At 37.8% G+C, this 21909-nt stretch overlaps 1 protein-coding gene across 1 annotated transcript in view; it reads left to right on the forward strand.

Annotated features, from left to right (window-relative positions):
• LOC121864224 (complement factor H-like) overlaps positions 1 to 21909 on the forward strand; it is an 82544-nt gene that overhangs the window by 39606 nt on the left and 21029 nt on the right. The window contains exons 12-20 of the mRNA XM_042363269.1: positions 2441 to 2519; positions 4841 to 4940; positions 10015 to 10181; positions 11301 to 11359; positions 11879 to 12078; positions 16945 to 17032; positions 17766 to 17893; positions 18647 to 18865; positions 20242 to 20421. Coding sequence (XP_042219203.1) covers positions 2441 to 2519; positions 4841 to 4940; positions 10015 to 10181; positions 11301 to 11359; positions 11879 to 12078; positions 16945 to 17032; positions 17766 to 17893; positions 18647 to 18865; positions 20242 to 20421 — 1220 coding nt within the window. The remainder of the gene's footprint in view (positions 1 to 2440; positions 2520 to 4840; positions 4941 to 10014; positions 10182 to 11300; positions 11360 to 11878; positions 12079 to 16944; positions 17033 to 17765; positions 17894 to 18646; positions 18866 to 20241; positions 20422 to 21909) is intronic.

Below are 21909 nucleotides of genomic sequence, written 5' to 3' on the forward strand. Positions count from 1 at the left end.
GAATGTGTGTGTGTGTCAAAGCCTGGCAGGGGCATCCCCCCTGAGGCAAAGTAATTTTGTGGGTCTCTCTGGTTCACTGAGTGTGGATGCATGTATAAAGGCTATCCTGCATTCCTCCTTCCATTTGGGGCAGGTCCAGCCGGCAGAGGAGTGTGGGCCGCCGCAGGCAGCGCACTTTTTCTCGGCGTTGGGACAGGAGGTGTAGCGGTGCCCGGAGGTACCACACAGGGAGCATACATCCTCCTGCACCTTGCACTTGTTGACGGTGTGTCCGCAGTTGTAGCATTTGAAGCAACGCTTTGGTCGGCAGTAGGGCGTGACTTGGACAGTTTACCAGGCCATTGAGTGTGGCCGGATCTGACCTGACCTCACCTCACGGCTTCGCTTGACCTGACTAGACTAGACTAAAGGCTAGTGACAGTGGGGAAGGAGGTTCAGTAGAAGTTTAGAGAGGATGGAAGGGAATTTTAGCGGGAGAGAACAGATGCCGTGGCTTAACACAGCTTGCGTGGTGTGGGGTTGTAGGTTTGAGGTAGCAGCAACTTGCCTGGATGAGGCAGGGAGGGGGCGGGACCATGAGTCAGGTGAATGTCAGGTCAAACGTCAGGTGCGTGTCAGGTTGGGCAATGGTTTCTCAGTACTTGGTCGGCTTGATTGGGTGTGGTGTTTTCTTGGTGTTGTTTGCTTGTTTGATGGAAATATCTTGGTCTTCTTGTTAGCTTGAAGTTGACGATCTTCTTTTCCTCCTCTTTTTGCTCTCTCGGACCGTCCTGACCTCACGGCTTCACCTGACCTGAAGCCTGGAGCACACCTGCATTGCCCCAAGCTATTATCCTGGTCATGTGACCAGCCAACATTTCAAGAGAGTGGCTTGGTTCGAAATGGTATGATAAAAGTACACCAAATTATTCATACTTCTGTACCGTAACGAACTTTGAAAAAAATATCGAACCATAATATCGAACTGAACTTTTATCACCCACATAACCGTACCATACCGTACCACATGCTCTGGTGGTGGGTCATAATGGTAGATTACTGTGGTGGGTCACAGTGGTGGATCATAGTGGTGGGTTGCAGTGGTGGGTTATAGTGATAGGTTACAGTGGTGGGTCACAGTGGTGGGTTATAGTGGTAGGTTACAGTGGAGGGTCATAGTGGTGGGTTATAGTGGTAGGTCATAAGAACATAAGAAAATAAGGAGTGCAATAGGCCAGTTGGCCTGTGCATGGCAGCTCCTGTCTAGAGTTACAACCACTCTCTATCATCCATGAATCTATCTAGCCTCCTTTTAAAACTTTCCAGCATTCCAGCACTTAATACAAAGTTACTAAGCTTGTTCCACTCGTCTACCACCCTATTTGTGAACCAGTTCCTTCCTGTCTCTCTCCTAAACCTAAACTTATCCAACTTAAATCCGTTGCTTCGAGTCCTATCCTGCTCAGATATAAGAACTTTATCTATATCTCCTTCATTGATTCCTTTCACCCACTTAAATACTTCTATCATATCTCCCCCCACTCTTCGTCTTTCTGGGGAATGCAAGTTTAGTTTCTTTAATCTATCTTGATATGGAAGGTTTCTAAGTCCCTGAATAATTTTCGTCATTCTTCGCTGCTCCAACTCCAGTGAATTGATATCCATTCTATAATAAGAGCACCAGAACTGAACAGCATAATCGAGGTGCGGCCTGACTAGCGCAAGATATAGTTGCAATAGTGGTGGGTCATAATGGTAGGTTACAGTAGTGGGTCATAGTGATAGGTTACAGTGGTGGGTCATAGTGGTGCATCACAGTAGTGGGTCATGTGTTGGGTCTGTGTGGTGGGTTACAGAGTTGGGTCAATGTGGTGGATCATTTTTGGATGAGGGTGTTAAATCAGTGATGTGGCGGATCATTGGTGGATATGAGTAGTGGATCATCATAATGAGTCACTGGTGGATCACATTGAGGGATTAGTGGCGGTTCATAGCAGTGGATCACAATAGTGGTTCACAGCAAGTGTCCATTGTAGAGTGTCAGTATTGGGCCTTCGGTGGATTAGTGTAGATGTTGGATTAGTGGTGGATTACTGCGATGGCTTATTCTGGTTTTGTCTTATGGTGGAAATTATAGAAAATAAAGATTATATAATTTTTAACACGGTAACCAGTGTGATAAACAAAATTATTTTTATATATTTAGTGGTGCAGACTGTAATAAGTTAAACCAGTTCTGTTTATTACTTCATCAACAGAGATCAACAGTAAAAGGTTACATAGAAAGAACCACATACTTTAGCTCACATCCTCAACATACATAGTACACAAAGTCAATCTCCAACCTCCACATAACCTCTCAATGCCTCATAAGATTACACCGTGCACATTGAAATGTTGTGTTCGTTCATGTTGACTAGGATACAAAACAATTTTATTAAAGATTATTTTCTTTCCTCAGGAGGGACGGAGACGTTTACCCATCCATCATTGGATCTTTTAGCGACCATAACTTTGCCTGTAATGACGACAGATGTCCAGTAAGTCAACTGTTGCTTTACACACACATACACACACACACACACACACACACACACACACACACACACACACACACACACACACACACACACACATACACACACACACACACACACACACACACACACACACACTTACTTGCCCACCTGCCTTGTTACCACTTTATAGGGCCAACCCTAACATTTGTATTAATTGGGTTGTCTTTCTTCAACAAACAAATGAGTACTGCTTGTCAACATATATATTAACTGTTACCTCCATATAAGACATGAGTGATTCTTCCTCTTTTTCTGTGTTAGCTGTTACCTTCCACACAACACATAACTGATACTTGCTCACCAGTTAAGGATTACACACCAGTATTGACTCACAAATCTTTCACTTTACTTTATCCTCTTTCCCCGTGGTCAGCTCATTAGCCGTTTAGGCAGTCGGTAAGGTCTCTGCTATGTACTGTTGGTAAGTACTGGGCATGCACAGTATGGGCTCTTGAATGTATACCTGAACATTACTATATATGTGCCAGTGTCTGTCAGGTTTGGTCTTAAAATAACTCACAATTGTTGTTTTCAAGGTATGCTATCGAATGCCTTGGCAAAGTGAAGGCACAATATATTTTGTCAATTTTGCCACTATGCTCCAGGAAGTGTCCACATATGTCCACAAAGCTAGCACTTAAAGCAACTGTGTGAAGCAGGAGCACCCGGGTGTAAACCCGTGCTAGCATTCATTCCTTCATGATGTTATTCCGTTGCAGATGATGCATCATGGCACTGCGTACAGTAGGGTATAATACTCTCAAGCATGTTACACAATCTGTTGGTCAAATTCACCGGCCTGTAATTGTTCATGAAGCAGTGATCATCTTTTTTTGAGTATGGACTCACATATGCCAATTCCAGGCATTTGGGGATCTTTTGTTCATCCATACTTCTGCAGAATAAGATTTTATGCGATTCTGAAAGTTCATTATACAACTTTCTGAACACTTACGATGCACACTATTATGGTCAGGGCTCTTATTAACTTTGAGCTTAGATGATATCGTTCTAATAAATTCTTCTGAAAGCTCAAAATGTGCTAGTGCTGTAGTGAAATGTTTTTCTTCAAAAGCAGGTAGTTTGTTTGCAACCTCTTGTAAACACAAAAAAATACTTTAAATTATTTAATGCCTCCCCCTTGTCCTGGTCTGAGAACTCCTAGCTACCATCTTCAAGTCTCAAATCTGATACGCCTATACGTGTACTGTACTTAATGAAATTTTTGGGAAACGATAAAAACACTTGGAGTTTGACTAGGCCTCGATTGCAATATACAGTACCTCTGGAATTCCCTTTATGTCATTCTACCCTCTAATTTGACTTAGCTTCTGAACCTAGCATACATCTTTCTGTCCTGCTCATCATTGATAGCAGCCAAGTACAGTAGCAACCCATCTCTCGGAGCTTAGATATTTTCTTAACTTTGTCAAGGGCCACATGGTTCATAAACTTTCATACATGGACTCCTAATTGTCCTAACTAACAATCTTGGTGCTCGTCATGTATGAGGTAACAGTTAAATCTGAAGGTCAGTGTCACATCATTGATAGCTAGTGCCAGTGGGGGCTAAATTTTTCAACTTGACAACCATACCCTTGTCAGTTATGATGAGATGCAGTTATTTTGCTGGCTGTTCACTTCTGTAGTGAGTTAGATCTTTCATATGAAGGGAATTGTTTCTTAGTGCTTCAGAAAGAGTTGCAATGTTATTAAGATTATTCGGTGTACTCTCATTGCTCCAATCATTATAATTGTTGTACCCTATTACAAGGAGCTGCCCCGAGTTGAGCCACACACACACACATATATACAGTACGAGTATATATATATATATATATATATATATATATATATATATATATATATATATATATATATATATATATATATATATATATATATATATATATATATGTGTGTGTGTGTGTGTGTGTATGTATATATAGTAAAAGTAAGTGAGATGAAGTCCCTAGGGATAGTAGGTGTCCACCATATTCAAGTCAGTATGTAGCTACTCAACTCTTTTGCCTGATCAAAAATTTTCTTAATGACAAAATTATCCAACTTGCACATACCATTACTCAATCTTAGCTTATTTTAATCTCCCCCATACTGTACTCATAAAAATCGATATACAATACCAAAATTTTTTCCATCAAAGGACCTACGAAACAGAATTGCCTAGGGCCTACAAGGACCTTAATCCAGCCCTCAGAAAATGCTTGAATGAATAAAAAATAAAGAATAACAAATACTCACTAATTTTAACCATGTTACAGACGAAGAAACGAGAAATGTGTGTATTATTGCGTGATGGAGGTTTCTACAGTGAAGCATGGTGTAACTTGGACTCACGATACTTCGCCTGTCAGATGCCAGGTAAGTTGTGAGAGGTCAGGAGAGTTGTGGGAGGCCACGTAAGCTGTGAGAGGTCAGGGGAGTTGTGGGAGGCTGGGTAAGTTGTGAGAGGCTAGGGGAGTTGTGGGAGTCCTGGTAAATTTTGAGAGGCCAGGAGAGTTGCGGGAGGACAGGTAAGTTGTGAGAGGCCAGAGGAGTTATGGGAGGCCAGGTAAGTTATGAGAGGCTAGGAAAATTATGGAAGGCCGGGCCTGGTATTATTATTTGATCTTAATGCTACATTATGTTAAATATAAATTTAGGTTCAGATAATTCATGCAAAATTATGATAGCCAAAATTTCTGGAAATTTCACTTTTGGTGGAAAAGAAACATCAATGCCCATGATGTCTCTTTTCTACCCCCTGATTCAAGGGGCCATAAGATACTGTACTATACGAACCTCAAAACAGTTGCTCATCACTTGGAAGTAAAGAAAGTTGAATAGGAATTGAATTTTAATTTTGGTTTTTGCTATAACTTATAAATGTTGATATTATTTTGCCAAGTTTTACTGTGATGTGCAAATTTACGTTTTAAGCCTTATCGGAATGGGTCTTTACTTAATTATTATTATATTCATACTATTTAACTTTGTTTCATTATCATTATTATCAGGAAGTAGTTACAGTTTTTTTTTTTTTTTTTTTTTTTAAACAGAGGGGGACGACACCCCTTGTTTTACATATTACAGAGTTTGTTGGCTTACTAAGCTAACCTAGGATTTAGAATGAGGTTGCACAATGGTTATTTTAGTAGACAATGACTAGATTGATTTTACAATTACAAGTTTATTGTATTAACATCTTATACTGTATTACGTTATGGACTCATTTGATTGTGACTTGTTAAATGTGAATTTATATCATCTAAGTTTTAATCTAAGGTGGATCACTGTGGCGGACATAGATGGATCGCGGGTTGGATTGTTGTAGTGCGGGCAGACTCCGGGGCCACCAGGCGTGGGGTCTCCCTCCGTTGATGTCTTCCCCGCGTAGGTGGCCTGGGCTGTGAGGGTCGTCCAGGAGCTTGTCCCAAACCTTCTTCCCTAGGCGATGGAACCTGAAGTTGAGGGCCTCTTGTTTTATTTCTTAGGTGGATGGTTCCACTGTCTCCTGGTAGGGTGACGCTTGGCCACTGGCTGACCTGAAACACTTGTTTTGGAAGCTCTGTAGTTGTTGTAGTCTAGTCTTCCCGATTGTGACGAGTGGTATAGATGGGTACTCTAACACAGGCCTCACCAGCGCCTTGTACAGGTGAACTTGTATCTTCTCAGGCATCAATTTAAAACGTTTTAATTTGGCTGCGGTGACTTTGGCTTTATTTAGTCTGTCCTTCACGTAGGGAATGAAGGACAGACTAAATAAAGCCAAAGTCGCCGCAGCCAAATTAAAACGTTTTAAAGTTACAGGTACAGTATGTGGTCGAAGCCTTAGCACTGGTGTGCCAGGAATTAGAGCTATCAATGCTTTTCCTGTCATATTGGCATTTGCTTTAAACCTGCCTATGATGCCTTTTATTTTCATATTTGAGTTGTGTACACAGGAAGAGCCTTCTTTGCTCCTGTAATGCATTAATGGTACAACATTCAGGTCAAAACTGTTTCGGTTTAGGCAGCCTAGGGAAGGTTACCGGACTTTTTTGACCAACTGTACTCTTGACTTTTAAAAAGTTGTTAGAACTACATCCAGGATTGGACGATGAATGTTTCATGGTGGATTTTGAACAGTCTTATATCAATTGCTTCTTATCAACCTTTCCAATGCTTCTGTTTCATCGTGTGATTTGTGTCTGTTTCACCTTTCTCAGACTATTTATCATAAAATAGTTGAGAAGGTTTGAAAGATAAATATCATCAAGATATGAGATTACAGTAGCTTCAAGGTAAGATGCTATTCATCTCTTGCATTTCTTCAAATCGATGATGTAATTGATGGTTTCGAGGAGTTTGTCGATGATGATGATCTCCCTCAATAACTTGTGTCTTAATGTTCTATACTGGATATGAAAGAGGTCGAGCTAATCAAAGACCAAGAATTATTCAACACTTCCTACTGACACCTAGAATTTCCATAACAGAACAGAGCAAGATATGCCTCATACCAATGACAGTTTGGAAGGTTACCATAATGCATTTCAGAGCTCGGCGTCATACTACTGTACATACATCCCAATGTGGAACTTAATTTCAACTTTGAAAAAGAGGAATGTTTGCACAACTGAAGACAGGTCAGTTTTATCAGGGTGACAACAACAAGAATTATAAAGATGTGAATAATTGGCTGCAGGGCCATCTTAATAAATATTATTTAGATTAGGGGTTCTAAACCACAGGTTCACTGGTCCATACCGGGGCTCAAAAATTGTTGAGAGGAAAACTGAAATTTTGATAGCTTAGTAATAAAAACCCCGTGTGTGTGTGTATATATATATATATATATATATATATATATATATATATATATATATATATATATATATATATATATATATATATATATATATATATATATATATATATATATATATATATATATATATATATATATATATATATATATATATATATATATATATATATATATATATATACAGTGGAGTATGCTATAACGAATGGATACTACTACGAATATTCCTATAACGAACGGTTTTACCTATAAAATTGAGAATGCTTTAACGAACGAAACTCCTACAACGAACATTATTATTATTTTTTTTATTTTTACTAATTTATTGGTTTTTTTATTACAAGTATTAATGATATTCTTTATTTCAGGGGCTTAGATGCATATTTATGCACTTTTTTACAATTTTTACAATTTTATATTAAATTTTTCAGTGTAAAGTGGTTGTATTTGGGGGCCTGGAACGGATTAATCCTATAACGAACAAATGCTCTTGAACAAGATTCTAAAACAATTAGATTCGTTATAGCATACTTACTATATATATATATATATATATATATATATATATATATATATATATATATATATATATATATATATATATATATATATATATATATATATATATATATATATATATATATATATATATATATATATATATATATATATATATATATATATATATATATATATATATATATATATATATATATATATATATATATATATATATACCTGTATATATATATATATAACACTTGAAATGCAATATTGTTGTTGCAAAAAAGCTGCACTGTGCATTTAATTCTAACCCAAATCTGTTAATTATCCCCCCAACCACACCACATACACACTTACCGGTCTCCAAAAATATTGGAAGTACAGTACAGTAGACTGTACGCTCCGGTCCGCAGTGAAAAAAAGGTTGGGGACCCGTGATATGAATAGCAAAATTATATTGCATAGTTTTTAATATTTTTTGATAATTGTCAGTTTTAAAGTTGATACTTTTTAAAAATAAAATTTCACTTTTAACATTGATTATCATTTTTTAAAGTAAATATTACAGCACTTTTAATGTTTACTTTCTTTTAAGCAAATGTCATTTTAATTTTTTTTCTTTTTTACCATAATAGTAGATTATTCCAGGAAGTGATTTTACCAGGAGTGAAATGGATGGCGGAATGAATATTAATCAAAGTACCGTCCTCATATCTGAGGGTTGGGGACCACAGTTTCCCACTCTAACGTTTTTAAACTGTTATTACCTATCCCCCAAGGTTTTGTATTCCTCTTGGGACCCAGTTTTACATTTTATTCATTTAAGGAGGGCCAGTGGTAGAAGCGGTACCGCTCTTGCCTTGCAAGCAAGATGTCACGGGTTCGATTCCCGGGCCGGTGGAAGTTGTTTGAACATACTTCCTAGCCGCCATTAGTCCCTGTTCACCTAGCAGTAAAGTAGGTACCTGGTGTAAGTCGAAAGTTGCGAATTTGTATTCAGGGAGTTGTTGGAGCTTCCAATAACTTGATGACATAAAACCATTGACTCTTCAGGCTTCTACGCCCTTGATTCCTCAGGCTTCTATGCCCTTAACTCATGAGACATAAAGGCAAGCATGAACTTAGCATGCTTCCCTGTAAGGCGCTGTAAACGCTTCTGCGCTTCACCTTACACAAGGATGTAGGGGGGTGCTCAATAAATAAAAAAAAATAAAAAAAATATTCATTCGTCCCAAGTCTGTCTACCGCTGGCCCTCCTACTCTCAACTTTGTCCATTAATATTTCTGTTATTATCCCCTCATCCCTAATAATATGACCAAATTATCAAATTTTTCTTTTTCTGTGAGTTTCAAGTATTTATCTTGAAGTTCTTTAATTGTTTTCCTGTCAATATAACTTATTTTTCACATTCGCTTGTAACGCCACATTTAAAAAGCCTATAACCCTTTCTGGTGTCTGCTGAAGAGTCCACACTTCTGACTTATACATCAGTTCTGACTACTGTATTGCCTTTCAGCAGCATTTTTCTCAAATTTTAATTAATTTTCTCTTTTTATTAGGTCTTTTATATTATTAAATGCTATACCAGTGTAAAAATACTGGGAGTCAAGTTGCCAGGAGTGATTTTCCCAGAACCCAATTATTTTTTCTCAATGTATCACTTGTATGATATGACTCTTTGAAAGTGTTTAGTGATATTTTTCATGTGTTATCTACTGTTTTGAATTAAAAAGAAGAAAATAAACTAAATTCCCATTAAGATAACGCTATTTAGGCAGCTCAGAGTTAAGGTTAACTCATGGTAGATTCTTTGAGGTCTGACTTTGAATTGGTTAAATTTAGGGTAGGTTAAAGTTTGATCATGATTTGTTACAATCAGATTTGATTAAGATTGGTTAAAGTTAGGTTTAGGATGGTTTCTTTAAGTTAGGTTAAAGTGTGGTTTCGATAGGTTAAGGGTAGCTTGCTCGCAGAGAAAAAATGGACTTTAAAGCAAATAAGAGTACCAAAATGGCAGGCAAAGCAAACCCAGAGATTTCCAAGTGTTAATGACTGCTTTCATTCTTGTAGCCATCATTACTATAGCTTATTCTGGCTTTCCTATTTATTTTTTATCCTATGGCTAATGCATGTGTGTTGGTCAGTGATGTGCCCTCCTGACTACACGGCCCACAAGTCTCGTTGTTACAAGGTCATGGAGATGTCTAACTCCACCTTCCTGAATGCTCTGGACTCCTGTAACTTTGATGGTGCAGCTTTGGCCTACCCTCAGGACGAAAACATTTTTAACTTCATAACCCAGCTAGTCAAGGTGAAGTACTTGCAGGTGTCTTTTGTTCCGTAAACTCACGTGCAATTTTTTTAACAAAGTTAATACGGCAGTCCAGCTCCCATTTTAGAGCCGAAACTGCTATGTCGTAGTGTATGATGTGTTCAGGTCTCTTTCCAGGAGTCCCTGTACATTGTGGGCTGGCCTGTTCAGTCATACTTCAGATAAGCATCAATATTTTGTTCTCTTGTACAGTATTAAATTGTTGTTGATTATCCATATTTGATCATTATTTTTGAAATACAGTTCTCAAAAATTTTCAACAGTTCTCAATTATTCTTCAATCATTTTTGTTTTCTTGGTAATAGCTGTAATTTACAGCACTTGATAACCTTAAATAATCCATAAGCATGTTGAGATTACCATGTTGATATACAGTAGATATTTGTTAGTTATTTAATAACCAATATCTTTATTAATTTAAATTTCATTAAAACCTCTTATTCATCCATGAATAGTTTCAGGTTTAAAAAAAATGGTAATTTGCTAAATACCTGCAAATTATATGCAATTACTTATGACTACTAATAACAGTCTGTATGTGGTAGTTTGTCAAATAACAAGTAAACAGTCCTAAGATAATTAAGATTCATAATTGTTCATGTGGTAATGCTTTCTATTTTTAAAGTTTAACCCCTTGAAAATGATACCAGCTCCCCTAGTACAGTACACTGACTTAGTCCATTTAAAAAGGTGAACAATTCTTTATGTAAGATGACATTGTGTTCTGGATAAATTCATCTTACTCAAAGTATAAATAGTAATAATTATAATGATAATTCTGTATTAGTATTACAATATTATAATTATGTTATCATTATTATTATTACAATTAATTATTATTATTATTGTTGTTATTATTATTATTATTATTATTATTATTATTATTATTATTATTATTATTACAATTAATTATTATCATTATTGTTGTTGTTATTATTATTATTATTATTATTATTATTATTATTATTATTATTATTATTACAATTAATTATTATCATTATTGTTGTTGTTATTATTATTATTATTATTATTATTATTATTATTATTATTATTATTCTATATAACAGTTATTTGGATTCCTTTTACTCATCGACACAGATGCAAGTGAATTCATCCCTCGGTGGTACAGTCAACCTAGCCCTAGGCTACAACACTGTGTAAGTGAGACCTGGTAAAAATATGTTGTCTTACTCACCTTGAAGCTTCTGCCTTAACAAACCTTCCACAAATTCTCAAAATTCCCAAGTCTTATAAACCATCAATGTCTTACATACCATCACATACCATCAAAGTCTTATACACACCATCATAAACATTTAAGAAATTAGGCCGAGCTTATATATGAGGCATGCTGATTACATTGCTTGGAGTATTTGACTGGGTTTCAGTAATTTTTTGGTATAGTATATTTCTTTTCATGTCTAGGTTAAAGCACCAATTTGATAATACTATACAGTACATTTATCACCTGAAAGTTATTGTACCTGTTCTTATCCCTAATTGACTAGGTTAAGTGGTTTTAGATACATTTATGTTAATTTCTAGTTCTAGACACCAACTTCTTAACACTGGGAATTACTATTCCTATTCCTTATTCTTAAAAATGTATTTGTATTTATATATATTTTTAAGTTATAAATCACTAGAGGTGTTGTTAATAGTGACCTATGCCACAGGTGGGAAAACATGACGATAGATAACATGTACACATCCGTGACAACAGAGGTGAACACTCTGATGAACAGTGTGACGCGCACCCCAGGCTATGACTACACCTTCCTCAACTTGCAACTGGATAGTCTAAATTGGAATCTGATCCAGGCCAGTGATGCAGACACCACCTCCTATGCCATCTGTGAATTTAGGGGCCCCCTTGGTAAGTTCCCTGACACATGCTAGAAAGAGGTGTTTAGGCCTTACTCAGTAATCTCCGTAACTTTTGGGGTCCACTTGGTAACTCCCTGAGAGAGTTGTCTCTTAGTAGACAGTATTACAATACTGTATAAATGATTTCATGGCCCTGTGATATTTTAATTTTGACACTTGTTCACACACACACACACACACACACAGTCTGAATAATCCGCAGATGCTGCAGGTGTGGAGGACTACATCTAGTGTGGGAGGGGCAGCCGCAGTGCCATTAGTTAGATCTTGTCCACCTCAGCATTTAGTTGAGCTAACTCGAAGGTTTTAGCACCTTCTTGTCTGGTGCTTTTCTAAATGTTACAGTGCACAGTGATCGGCTACCATGTGCAGAAGACAATTTTACTTAAGACTATCTTTGTACCTTTTCGTTACCCGACAGCATTCCATTTGCCATCTTTTAGGTGACTGTAGAGTAGCTGCTTTTGTAGTCTGCTTTCATCCATGCAGGTAATGTGGCCGGTGTTTTTTTTTTTTTTTTTTACGGGGATTAGCCCACCCGGACACAGGTCACTGACCCACATCGGGGCCTGGGGGGCGAAAATGTAATAATAATAATAATAATAATAATAATAATAGTCATAATAATTCATAATAAATAAAATTTATGATAAAACAAACAAAAATAAAATAATAAAATAATGATGATAATAATACAGTAACTGTAATAATAATAATAATTTTAATAATAAAGAACTATAAATACAAAAATGAAAAAAGATCAAAAGTGAGAAATGATATATGTATGTTGTGTGTCAATGGTAAGAGAAACAATTGAGACCCTGCAATTGTGTGTAAATGAAGCAGAAAGTCAGATCAGCAACCTGGGACTTGGTCACAATTTTCGTGATGCCATATGGCAGCAGGGTCTACCATTACACAACACATTATGCTTCCAATATCTTCCCAGGCAGTAGTACCTCCCTGTTTGGTAGCTGCCTACTTCCTACTACCTACTAGCATAGTTGGTCTTGGGTAATGTCACCCTTGGTGCTCCTATAGTTGGTGTCGGCAAGAATACTGGCATTTGTCTTCGTGTCTTTCCAGCTAACTTGGAGGGTGGAACCTAGACTATGTTGGAGAAAATTTTCATGTGCCTTGAAATGTCTCTTGTATGTGGCCCATGTCTCGTTACCATACAACAAGTTGGGGAGGACCTCCACTTGATTTGCAGCCTTATACTCGTATATACTTTCATCTCCTTACAGCTGAAGACAAGGTTATGCAGTTCTGCAGTGAAGGTGTGGGCTGGGAGAGGATCTTTGTCTTACGTGGTACAGCGGTAACGCTCATAACTCTCACCAATATGTCAAGGGTTCGAGCCTCGGCCCGGACACACGTGAGAAGGGTGTTATTCAGTGTGACCCTACCAAACACCACAGGTTTACCTGTCCCCGGTTTCCTCCTGTGCTAACACTGGATAAACCACCAAAACGGCTAGCAAGCTGATCAGTGGCGAATATGATAAAAAATAAATAAATATAAAAATATGGTGCTCATGATATCCTGTAGGTCGTATTCGGTGTTAGTAATGAGGGGGAAGTCCTCTGCAAATTGAAGTTCAGTGATGGAAGTGGCCAACACCTTTGTCCTTACCTAAAGATGTCTTGTGTTGAAAATTCCCTTCATCAGGTATTGGAAGTCCATCCCACCAGCAAGATTGGCACGGGCAAGGAAAGCAGCCAAGAAAATGGAAAAGAGATTTGGATGTTAGGATGAGAAAGAACTCCTACTGCATGCCATTATGTAGGATGCTGCTCATGCCATCATGAAGTTGTCTCACTGTAGTGAGTCAAAAACCTTAGTAAGGTCATTGAAGGCCATGTCCAGGTCACAGCTCTGTTCTCTGTATTTCTTCTGTATGTAGTGGGCAGCAAGGACTATGTCAGTGGTATCGCAAGGAGGTTTAAAATCACATTGTGTCTCTGGGTGGAGATTTTCCTCCTCAGTCAGGATCTGTTTAGGAGGACTTGAGCAACAATCTTGCCATCTAAGGTCTTAGAGGATTTCCTCCTGCTCTCAAATATTCTCCTGGAGAGAGTGAAGATGTTTGATCAGTGGGGCGTCCTGCTTTTTATACCTCAGCTAGGATTCTATCAGGTCCTGTGGCTTTTTTTTTTCTTTTATCCTCTTCACCACTGATCGGCTTGTTAGCCGCTTGGGCGATCGGTCACGTCTCTGATTACTTTTCCTTTTCTTTTATCCTCTTCATCAAAAGATCGGCTCGTTTGCTGCATGGGCGATCGGTCATGTCTCTGATACACACTGTTGGCAAGTACTGAGCATGCACCTGCTCCTGAATGTACCTGAACCCGCTCCAGTGTTGGTCAAGTCTGGTCTTGAAAGAGCTCACACTCGGTGCCGTCACAACACTTTCTGGTAGATTGTTCCAAGCGTTCACAACTCTCACTCCGAAAAAGTTTGCCCTCACAGTTTTCTGGACTTGCGGCTTCTTCAATCTTGATCTGTGACCCCTTGTGGGACGAGCGTCTGCCATCTCCAAGTAAGGACACTTGACTGAGTAGTGCCCCCTGAGATGCTTATACACCTCAATTAGGTCACCCCTTGCCCGTCTCTAGTATAAGCTAGGCAAGTTCAGGCGCTCCACTCTCTCAGGGTAGCTGAGGTGCCGATGGGCAGGCACCAGTCTGGTGGCCCTCCTTTGAACATTTTCAAGCAACTGACAGTCCCGAGCATATCTCGGGGACCAGACGGGGTGACAGCACTTCACTCTTGAAGATCGTTACGGCCCAGGTGCATCCTCTTACACTTCATGACATTGAATCTCAGCAGCCATTTCTTCGACCATTCTTGGGGCTCACAGAGATCCTCCTGGAGCTCTTCACAGCCTGCTTGGTTCTTAATTTCCCGAAGTAACTTGGCGTCGTCGGCAAACATTTGTATGGAGGAGTGTACAACGTCAGGCATGTCATTTATGAAACAAACAAACAACAGCGGGCCCAATACACTGCCCTGTGGCACCCCACTTGTGACAGGTACGGACGATGATTTCGTGCCATTAATCACCATACACTGCTTGCGGTCATGTAGAAAGTCTTCTATCCACGCTAGGACATTTCCCCAAATTCCGTACACTTCCAGTTTGATTTTCAGCCTTTCGTGGGGTACCCTGTCGAAAGCCTTAGCAAAATCTAGGTAAATATTGTCGCCAGTTGTCAATGTACAGTAAGTTACATTGACAACTGGCAACTTTTGCTTACCTAAGGTGGCATAGTGGTGGGTTGAGGAGGGAGGCTACAGAAGCAGAGGCAAGAGTATGGGTGAGTCAGTGGTTGAGGGCAGGGGGGAGGAGGGGGGTGAGGTGAGGCATTGACCAGCCAGAGGGAGATTACTGACCCAGACGTTGTTATCAGTCACACAGAGGGAGTTTAAGTTTTTAGTTTATAAAATGTCTATGAATTGACTTGGGAGAATATAACTTACATTGCTGGAATTCTTTTTAGATATTGATTAAATTGGCTATAAATATACTATAGTTTGCACTAGACATAAAAATTGTAGTAATTATCTAGTACATTTGAGTACAGTACCATTTTGCCCTTAGGACAATTATATCTTTTACTTTTCTCACAATATGTATTTAGGATGGTGTGTGCATGTAAATGAGCAAAAATAAATGAAGATAGTTACTTATATCTACCCAAAAATACGAGTTGAAAAACATTTACTGAAATGTACTACACTATAAAACTAAAATATTTATCGCTTGTGCAAAATATATGATGTATATATTCAAATTATTTGCTGTCTTGCAAGGATTCCAGTAATGCAACTTATATTCTGCTAACTTTAGTTGTGCCATTTTATAAGAAAAACTTTAAGCCTAAAACCACCTTCACCCTGGCTGGTAGGATGTAGGAGGTGAGGCTCTTTGACAGACGGCAGCGGATTAGCTAATGCGTTAGCTATTCTCTGAATCTTAAAACGCTTTACAATAAATGCCTTTATTGTGTATTTATCAGTCATACAGAGGGAGTTTAAGTTTTTCGCTGATAAAATGTTAATGAATTGACTTGAGAGAATATAACTTACATTGCTGGAATTCTTGTAAGATAGTGATTAAATTGAATATAAATATGCTATAGTTTGCAGAAGACAAATTTTTAGTAATTATTTAGTACATTTGAGTACAGTACAGGTTTGCCAATTATTTCTTTTACTTTTCTCACAATATGTATTTAGGATGGTGTGTGCATTTAAATTAGTAAAAATATATGAAGAAAGTTACATATATCTACCCAAAAATATGAGTTGAAAAACGTGTACTTAAATGTACTATTGTACACTATAGGACTAATTTTTTTTATCTCTTGTGCAAAATATATGATGTATATATTCAAATTATTCGCTGTCTTGCAAGGATTTCAGCAATGCAAGTTATATTCTTCTGAGACACAACTGACGCCTCACACCTGCGTGGGTCAAGCTTTGGCCGCATCTGGTAATGTTCGGTGTCACTCTGGGTATGTCACATTTTTAATAAATTTGCTTCTGATTATTTGTGACAGTATATTCCCCTTATTATTTGTTTGTATTTGTTTTGTGTTTGTGTGTCTACACACACACGTACATATATACAGTACAGTACAGGTAAAAGAAATAATTTCGCGATTCACGGTCATTTTGAGAACCTAACCCCAGCGAATTTGGGGCCCCCTGTACTAAAAAAGAAAAACCTTGAAAGAGTGAAACTTAACATTATATTGCACATGCACCTGCATATAAACAAATACAGGTGAATGGAAGGAAAAACATAAATTATACATCATTAGTAACTGTGCTTCTCTATTGACAGGATGTTGGAATGATATCCCAACTCCTCTAAACATGTCGGTCACCTATTCACTGAATGCCAATAGGATAAACCAGAAAGTTACATACACGTAAGTAAGATCTACACTAGCATTACCTTCACCTAAGTAAGATCTACAATAGCATTACCTTCATTTAAGTAAGATCTACACCAGAGTTACCTTCACCTAAGTAAGATCTACACTAGAATTACCTTCACCTAAGTAAGATCTACATCAGAGTTACCTTCACCTAAGTAAGATCTACAATAGCATTACCTTCACTTAAGTAAGATCTACACCAGAGTTACCTTCACCTAAGTAAGATCTACATCAAAGTTACCTTCACCTAAGTAAGATCTACAGCAGAGTTACCTTCACCTAAGTAAGATCTACACTAGAATTACCTTCACCTAAGTAAGATCTACATCAGAGTTACCTTCACCTAAGTAAGATCTACAATAGCATTACCTTCACCTAAGTAAGATCTATACTAGAATTACCTTCACCTAAGTAAGATCTACACCAGAGTTACCTTCACCTAAGTAAGATCTACAGCAGAGTTACCTTCACCTAAGTAAGATCTACACTAGAATTACCTTCACCTAAGTAAGATTTACACCAGAAAGGTACCGAACTATTAGCCTTTCTTTGATAATCAAATCCAGTAAATTATTAATTAGAAAATTTTTAATCATAATACTGTACAGTATATGTTTTCAGTAGTGCTATATACGAGCTTTCATCAGCAACAAGATTCAAAGGAGTTGACTGAGGTTCAGCGATAATTCAATACATTAAAGTTTATAAATGGTTTCTGTTTCAGCTGCACACCTGGGTACTTCGTCAATGGCCAGGTGGGGAACAATACACCACAGTATCGCTATTGTCATGGTCAACTTGGCGGTTGGATGCCCAGAGACCAAGCTCTGGTACCCTGCATTGGTGTTGATGGTCAGTCTGTCTCTGCTTGATAATGATTTTCTCTCTCTCTCTCTCTCTCTCTCTCTGAAAACTTTATATTTTTCCTTGCATACCTAGCAATTTATCCATCCATATATACCTGGTAATTTATGCATCCATGTATACCCTTAAGCCCCGGGTTAGGGTGCTGCTGGCAGTACCCCCCCCCCCCTACACACGGGGATAAATCAAGAAAAAATCAATCTTTCCAAAAATAATAAAAAATAAAAATATGGAATAGGGGGTCGTTCTGGAACATCACCCGAGGCCTAAGGGTTAAGTAATCTCTCCATCCATAAGTACCCCTGTACCTTGCAATCCATCTGTCCATGTATATCTTGCATTTTATCCATCCATATATACTTGTATACCTAGCAATATATCCATCCATCCATCCATCCATTTATGCTTAAAGATCTATCCATGAACTGTATACAGTACCTAGCAGTATAGCAGTATATCCATCCACCCATAAATCCATCCACGTATAACTGGCAATCAATCCATGTAATCCTAATAATCCACCCATGTCTGTCTAGCAAGCCATCTATCTACAGTAAGTATACTTATCAATCCATCCCTGTATACCTTACAATCCACACCTGTACAGTATGCTTAGTAATTCACCCATCTATGTATACTTAGCAATCCATGAATCCATCCATGTATACTGTACCTAACATTCCGTAATTCATGTATACCTAGCAATCCATCCATTCTTGACTCCTTGTACAATTCCCACAGTATGCAACGAGGACTTCCCACCGAAGCTTGCAGACATGGATTTAAATGAACAGCGGAATCCGCGCTATGAGACTCACACCCTGAAGTATCAGTGCAAATACCCAGACATGACAAACCAGGCTGGACTGAGAGACCAAATTCTCACCTGCACCCCATACAATGGCACTGAATTCAACAGCACCCACCGCTATGTCCCTGACAATGTAACCGTGTGTGACAGTAAGTATTTTTTGCTTTGCCATGATTGAATATATCAGTGATTGATTACCACGTTGAAATAAGACAAGTGCATTGCTTGTCATAAATCAGGTTCCATTCATAGACAGATGTCTTCATTGAGGCCAGGCCGTGTTTGGGAATATAAAAAGAACAGAATATGCTAATGAGTTTTTTAGATAATGGAAGACTTGCTTTTAAATGAGGGACTTCTCATAGTTACTTTTAGGACATGGGGTAAAACGTTCTAAAGTTTAGAAGTACTGTAAAAGGAAAGACGCAGGCTTCACAATAACATTTACTTCTCCAGTTAGACAAACATCTTAACAGTAAGTCAAACATCTTAACAATAAGAGTGACTACATCTCAAAGGATGCTAATCTTCAGCAGAGTATAATCTTAGGATCATGGAAACACACATTATAAACAAAAAGAAACAGGAGGTCAGAGACTTTCGGTTTTGTACCTGAGCTTGTCACTCACAAGAGAAAATTTCAGATGAAATGTATACACTACATCCAATTCGTAATGTAAGCATCCCCATGACAACATGTATAAACAAGAGTACTGTACAAAGTTGCACATATAGTATTCGATAAACTGTCATGGAGGCTCATACCTTGTAAATATCGATATGCAGTAATTAGAAGTGCAATAATTATCATAATTTCACCCACAAAAAGTTGCAAAATGAATATACAGTATATTTTTTTTACCAATGCCTTATCGATATCAAGACATGGCTCACTAGAAAATGCAAACACGATGGAATAAAGATCAAGTGTGGCAGTCCCAGATTCACTCCTTATTGGTTCATTAGTAGCTGTGTTGATCAGGCAAAGATGCAAGTTTAGTTAAGACTGACTCTTAAATAAGACAGAGGCAGATGTAATTGATCTATCAACTAAGCCCTGCCCACTTTTGATGCAAGAAAAAATTCATGTGCTATATATTGAAGACTAATGAGAAAAATTAGCTGTTAATTTGCCACCCACTCTGTAACCAGCAACCAATCACTTATGATATGTAACACTTGTTAAGAAAGCTACGTATAGATCAATTGTTATCCTACTCTCAGTTTCCTCCTCCTGGCTCTCAGGGACTCCAAAAACTATTACATTGTCCCTGTTTTGGAAACGTTTCCATTGTTCCTCCTCTCTCCTAACAGATGGTACACCCCCTTTTTATTGACCCTCACTGAAGTAGACATGTAACTTATCCTTCTATACTTAAATACAATATCTTGATAAAAGTTTGTAAATATATAAATAAATCTAGTATATAAGAGGAGACTATTGCTGAAAAAAATATACCTGTACTGTATTTGAATTTCAATTTACTTTTACAGAGGAAGATATGAATAACTTTTCATGTTACAGGATGCTTCAGGAACCCAGATGTCCGCAATGCTGTCACTAACTTTTCAACTCAAACCATGTATCTGATAGGTGACACCCTAATAGCCACCTGCGACTATAGTCACCGAGTGGCCCACCAAGTTGATACTCAGGTGGTCAACTGCACTAATAATGGCTGGCAAAAGTTGCCCTGTCAAAAAGGTATTATTCACACACTTTCTACTTCTAAAAATGGTACTTTTTAATTAAGTCTTGCTCCACCTTTCCCACCATGGTTCCGGGTGGCCTAAATAAAGAGTAACACACTTCACTGTCAGATGTGCTTCGCTCTAGTGTTCCCTTTCAACAAGGTCCTAAGATAAACATTTAGTTTATCCCTGTCACCCATTTTTTATTTATAATTCTTTGAGTACATACATATCATTTCTTGTACAATGCTTGTTTATTATGAATTAAAATTACCTGTAGACTTCATCGATTCAAGTCCACATCTATGCTGTACAGTTTTAGGCAGACCTTGAATGAGCATTGGATGATTCATTGGTATTTTCGAGTTACCTGTATTTATATTTAATTTAAAATTTCATATTCATCATATTAGGATAAGCTAAAGGAATTTTGACCAGTAAATGCAGCCATTTTTCTGTAGTTCATAAAAATTTTAATGATACTGGTACCACCAATACTGTTCATAGTGTAATCTGAGCGATAGGGAGATAGTGATTAAAATTATAATGAGTAAAAAGAACTTGGATGTCTGTTTTGTGTTAAATGAAGCTGAGGGGGAAAGGAGAGATGAATGTGGATCAAATACAGGGAATAAAGTCATGATTTTCTGAAATACTATGAATGCAAGAAAGTATTCGGTGTTGCTGAGTGAAGATATCTATACAAGTGAAAGTGGGTTCTATAGGCATGGCTGCCCATTAGGGACATTGTAGATACACCACACTGTATACTAAGGAGGCAGCATGGTCAGTACTGCTCTCGACCGTATTCACTAACCCAAGTTGTAAACGTAGGTACCCATTTACATCTGGGTGAACTGGGAATACCTGGGAATCAAACTTTCAATCCCTGGAACAGGAGGTGAGCACTGTATCTGCTTGATAGGTGAAAGAGTGAACTTAAAACATTCTGAAATACAGGTCTGTTGAGAAAGCGAAGAAGAGTCCAAAGGCGGACTAATATTGGGAGAATGGACGAGTTGACGGTCGGAAATTTTTCCTAAGATGGCAGGTCAATGGGTAAAGAAAACTCTTAAATTCACTTTGGTAATGATATTTTAAAATGAAGTGGGCCAAAAATGTCAAAAATAAGGGTTAAAGTTGCTAAAAAGTCACATGACTGCGAAAAGCTTTGTGATTGGTTGTGACGTCACTGGTTTGGGCAAGCTTCCTAGAGGGAGGCAGCCAGCTGTAGTTGTCCAACCTTCTCAGCTGATCGGCTCTGCAAATAAATATTATTAGATAATTAATTGTGCTTTACCGTACAACACAGTACGTTATGCTATTTTGAATATATAAATATTACTAGGTACATAAACTAAATCAATGGATATTATCTGCCCATACAACAAATTTCATAGTACAGTATAAACATTACAAACAATATTGGTATTATTTTAGTTTTGGTCATCTGGGGAACCTTAAGATTCTAACTATGGGATTAAGTCCTTTAAACAATAAG

This window comes from Homarus americanus, unplaced genomic scaffold (genome assembly GCF_018991925.1).
Source record: "Homarus americanus isolate GMGI-L3 unplaced genomic scaffold, GMGI_Hamer_2.0 scaffold26351, whole genome shotgun sequence".
Taxonomy (NCBI): domain Eukaryota; kingdom Metazoa; phylum Arthropoda; class Malacostraca; order Decapoda; family Nephropidae; genus Homarus; species Homarus americanus.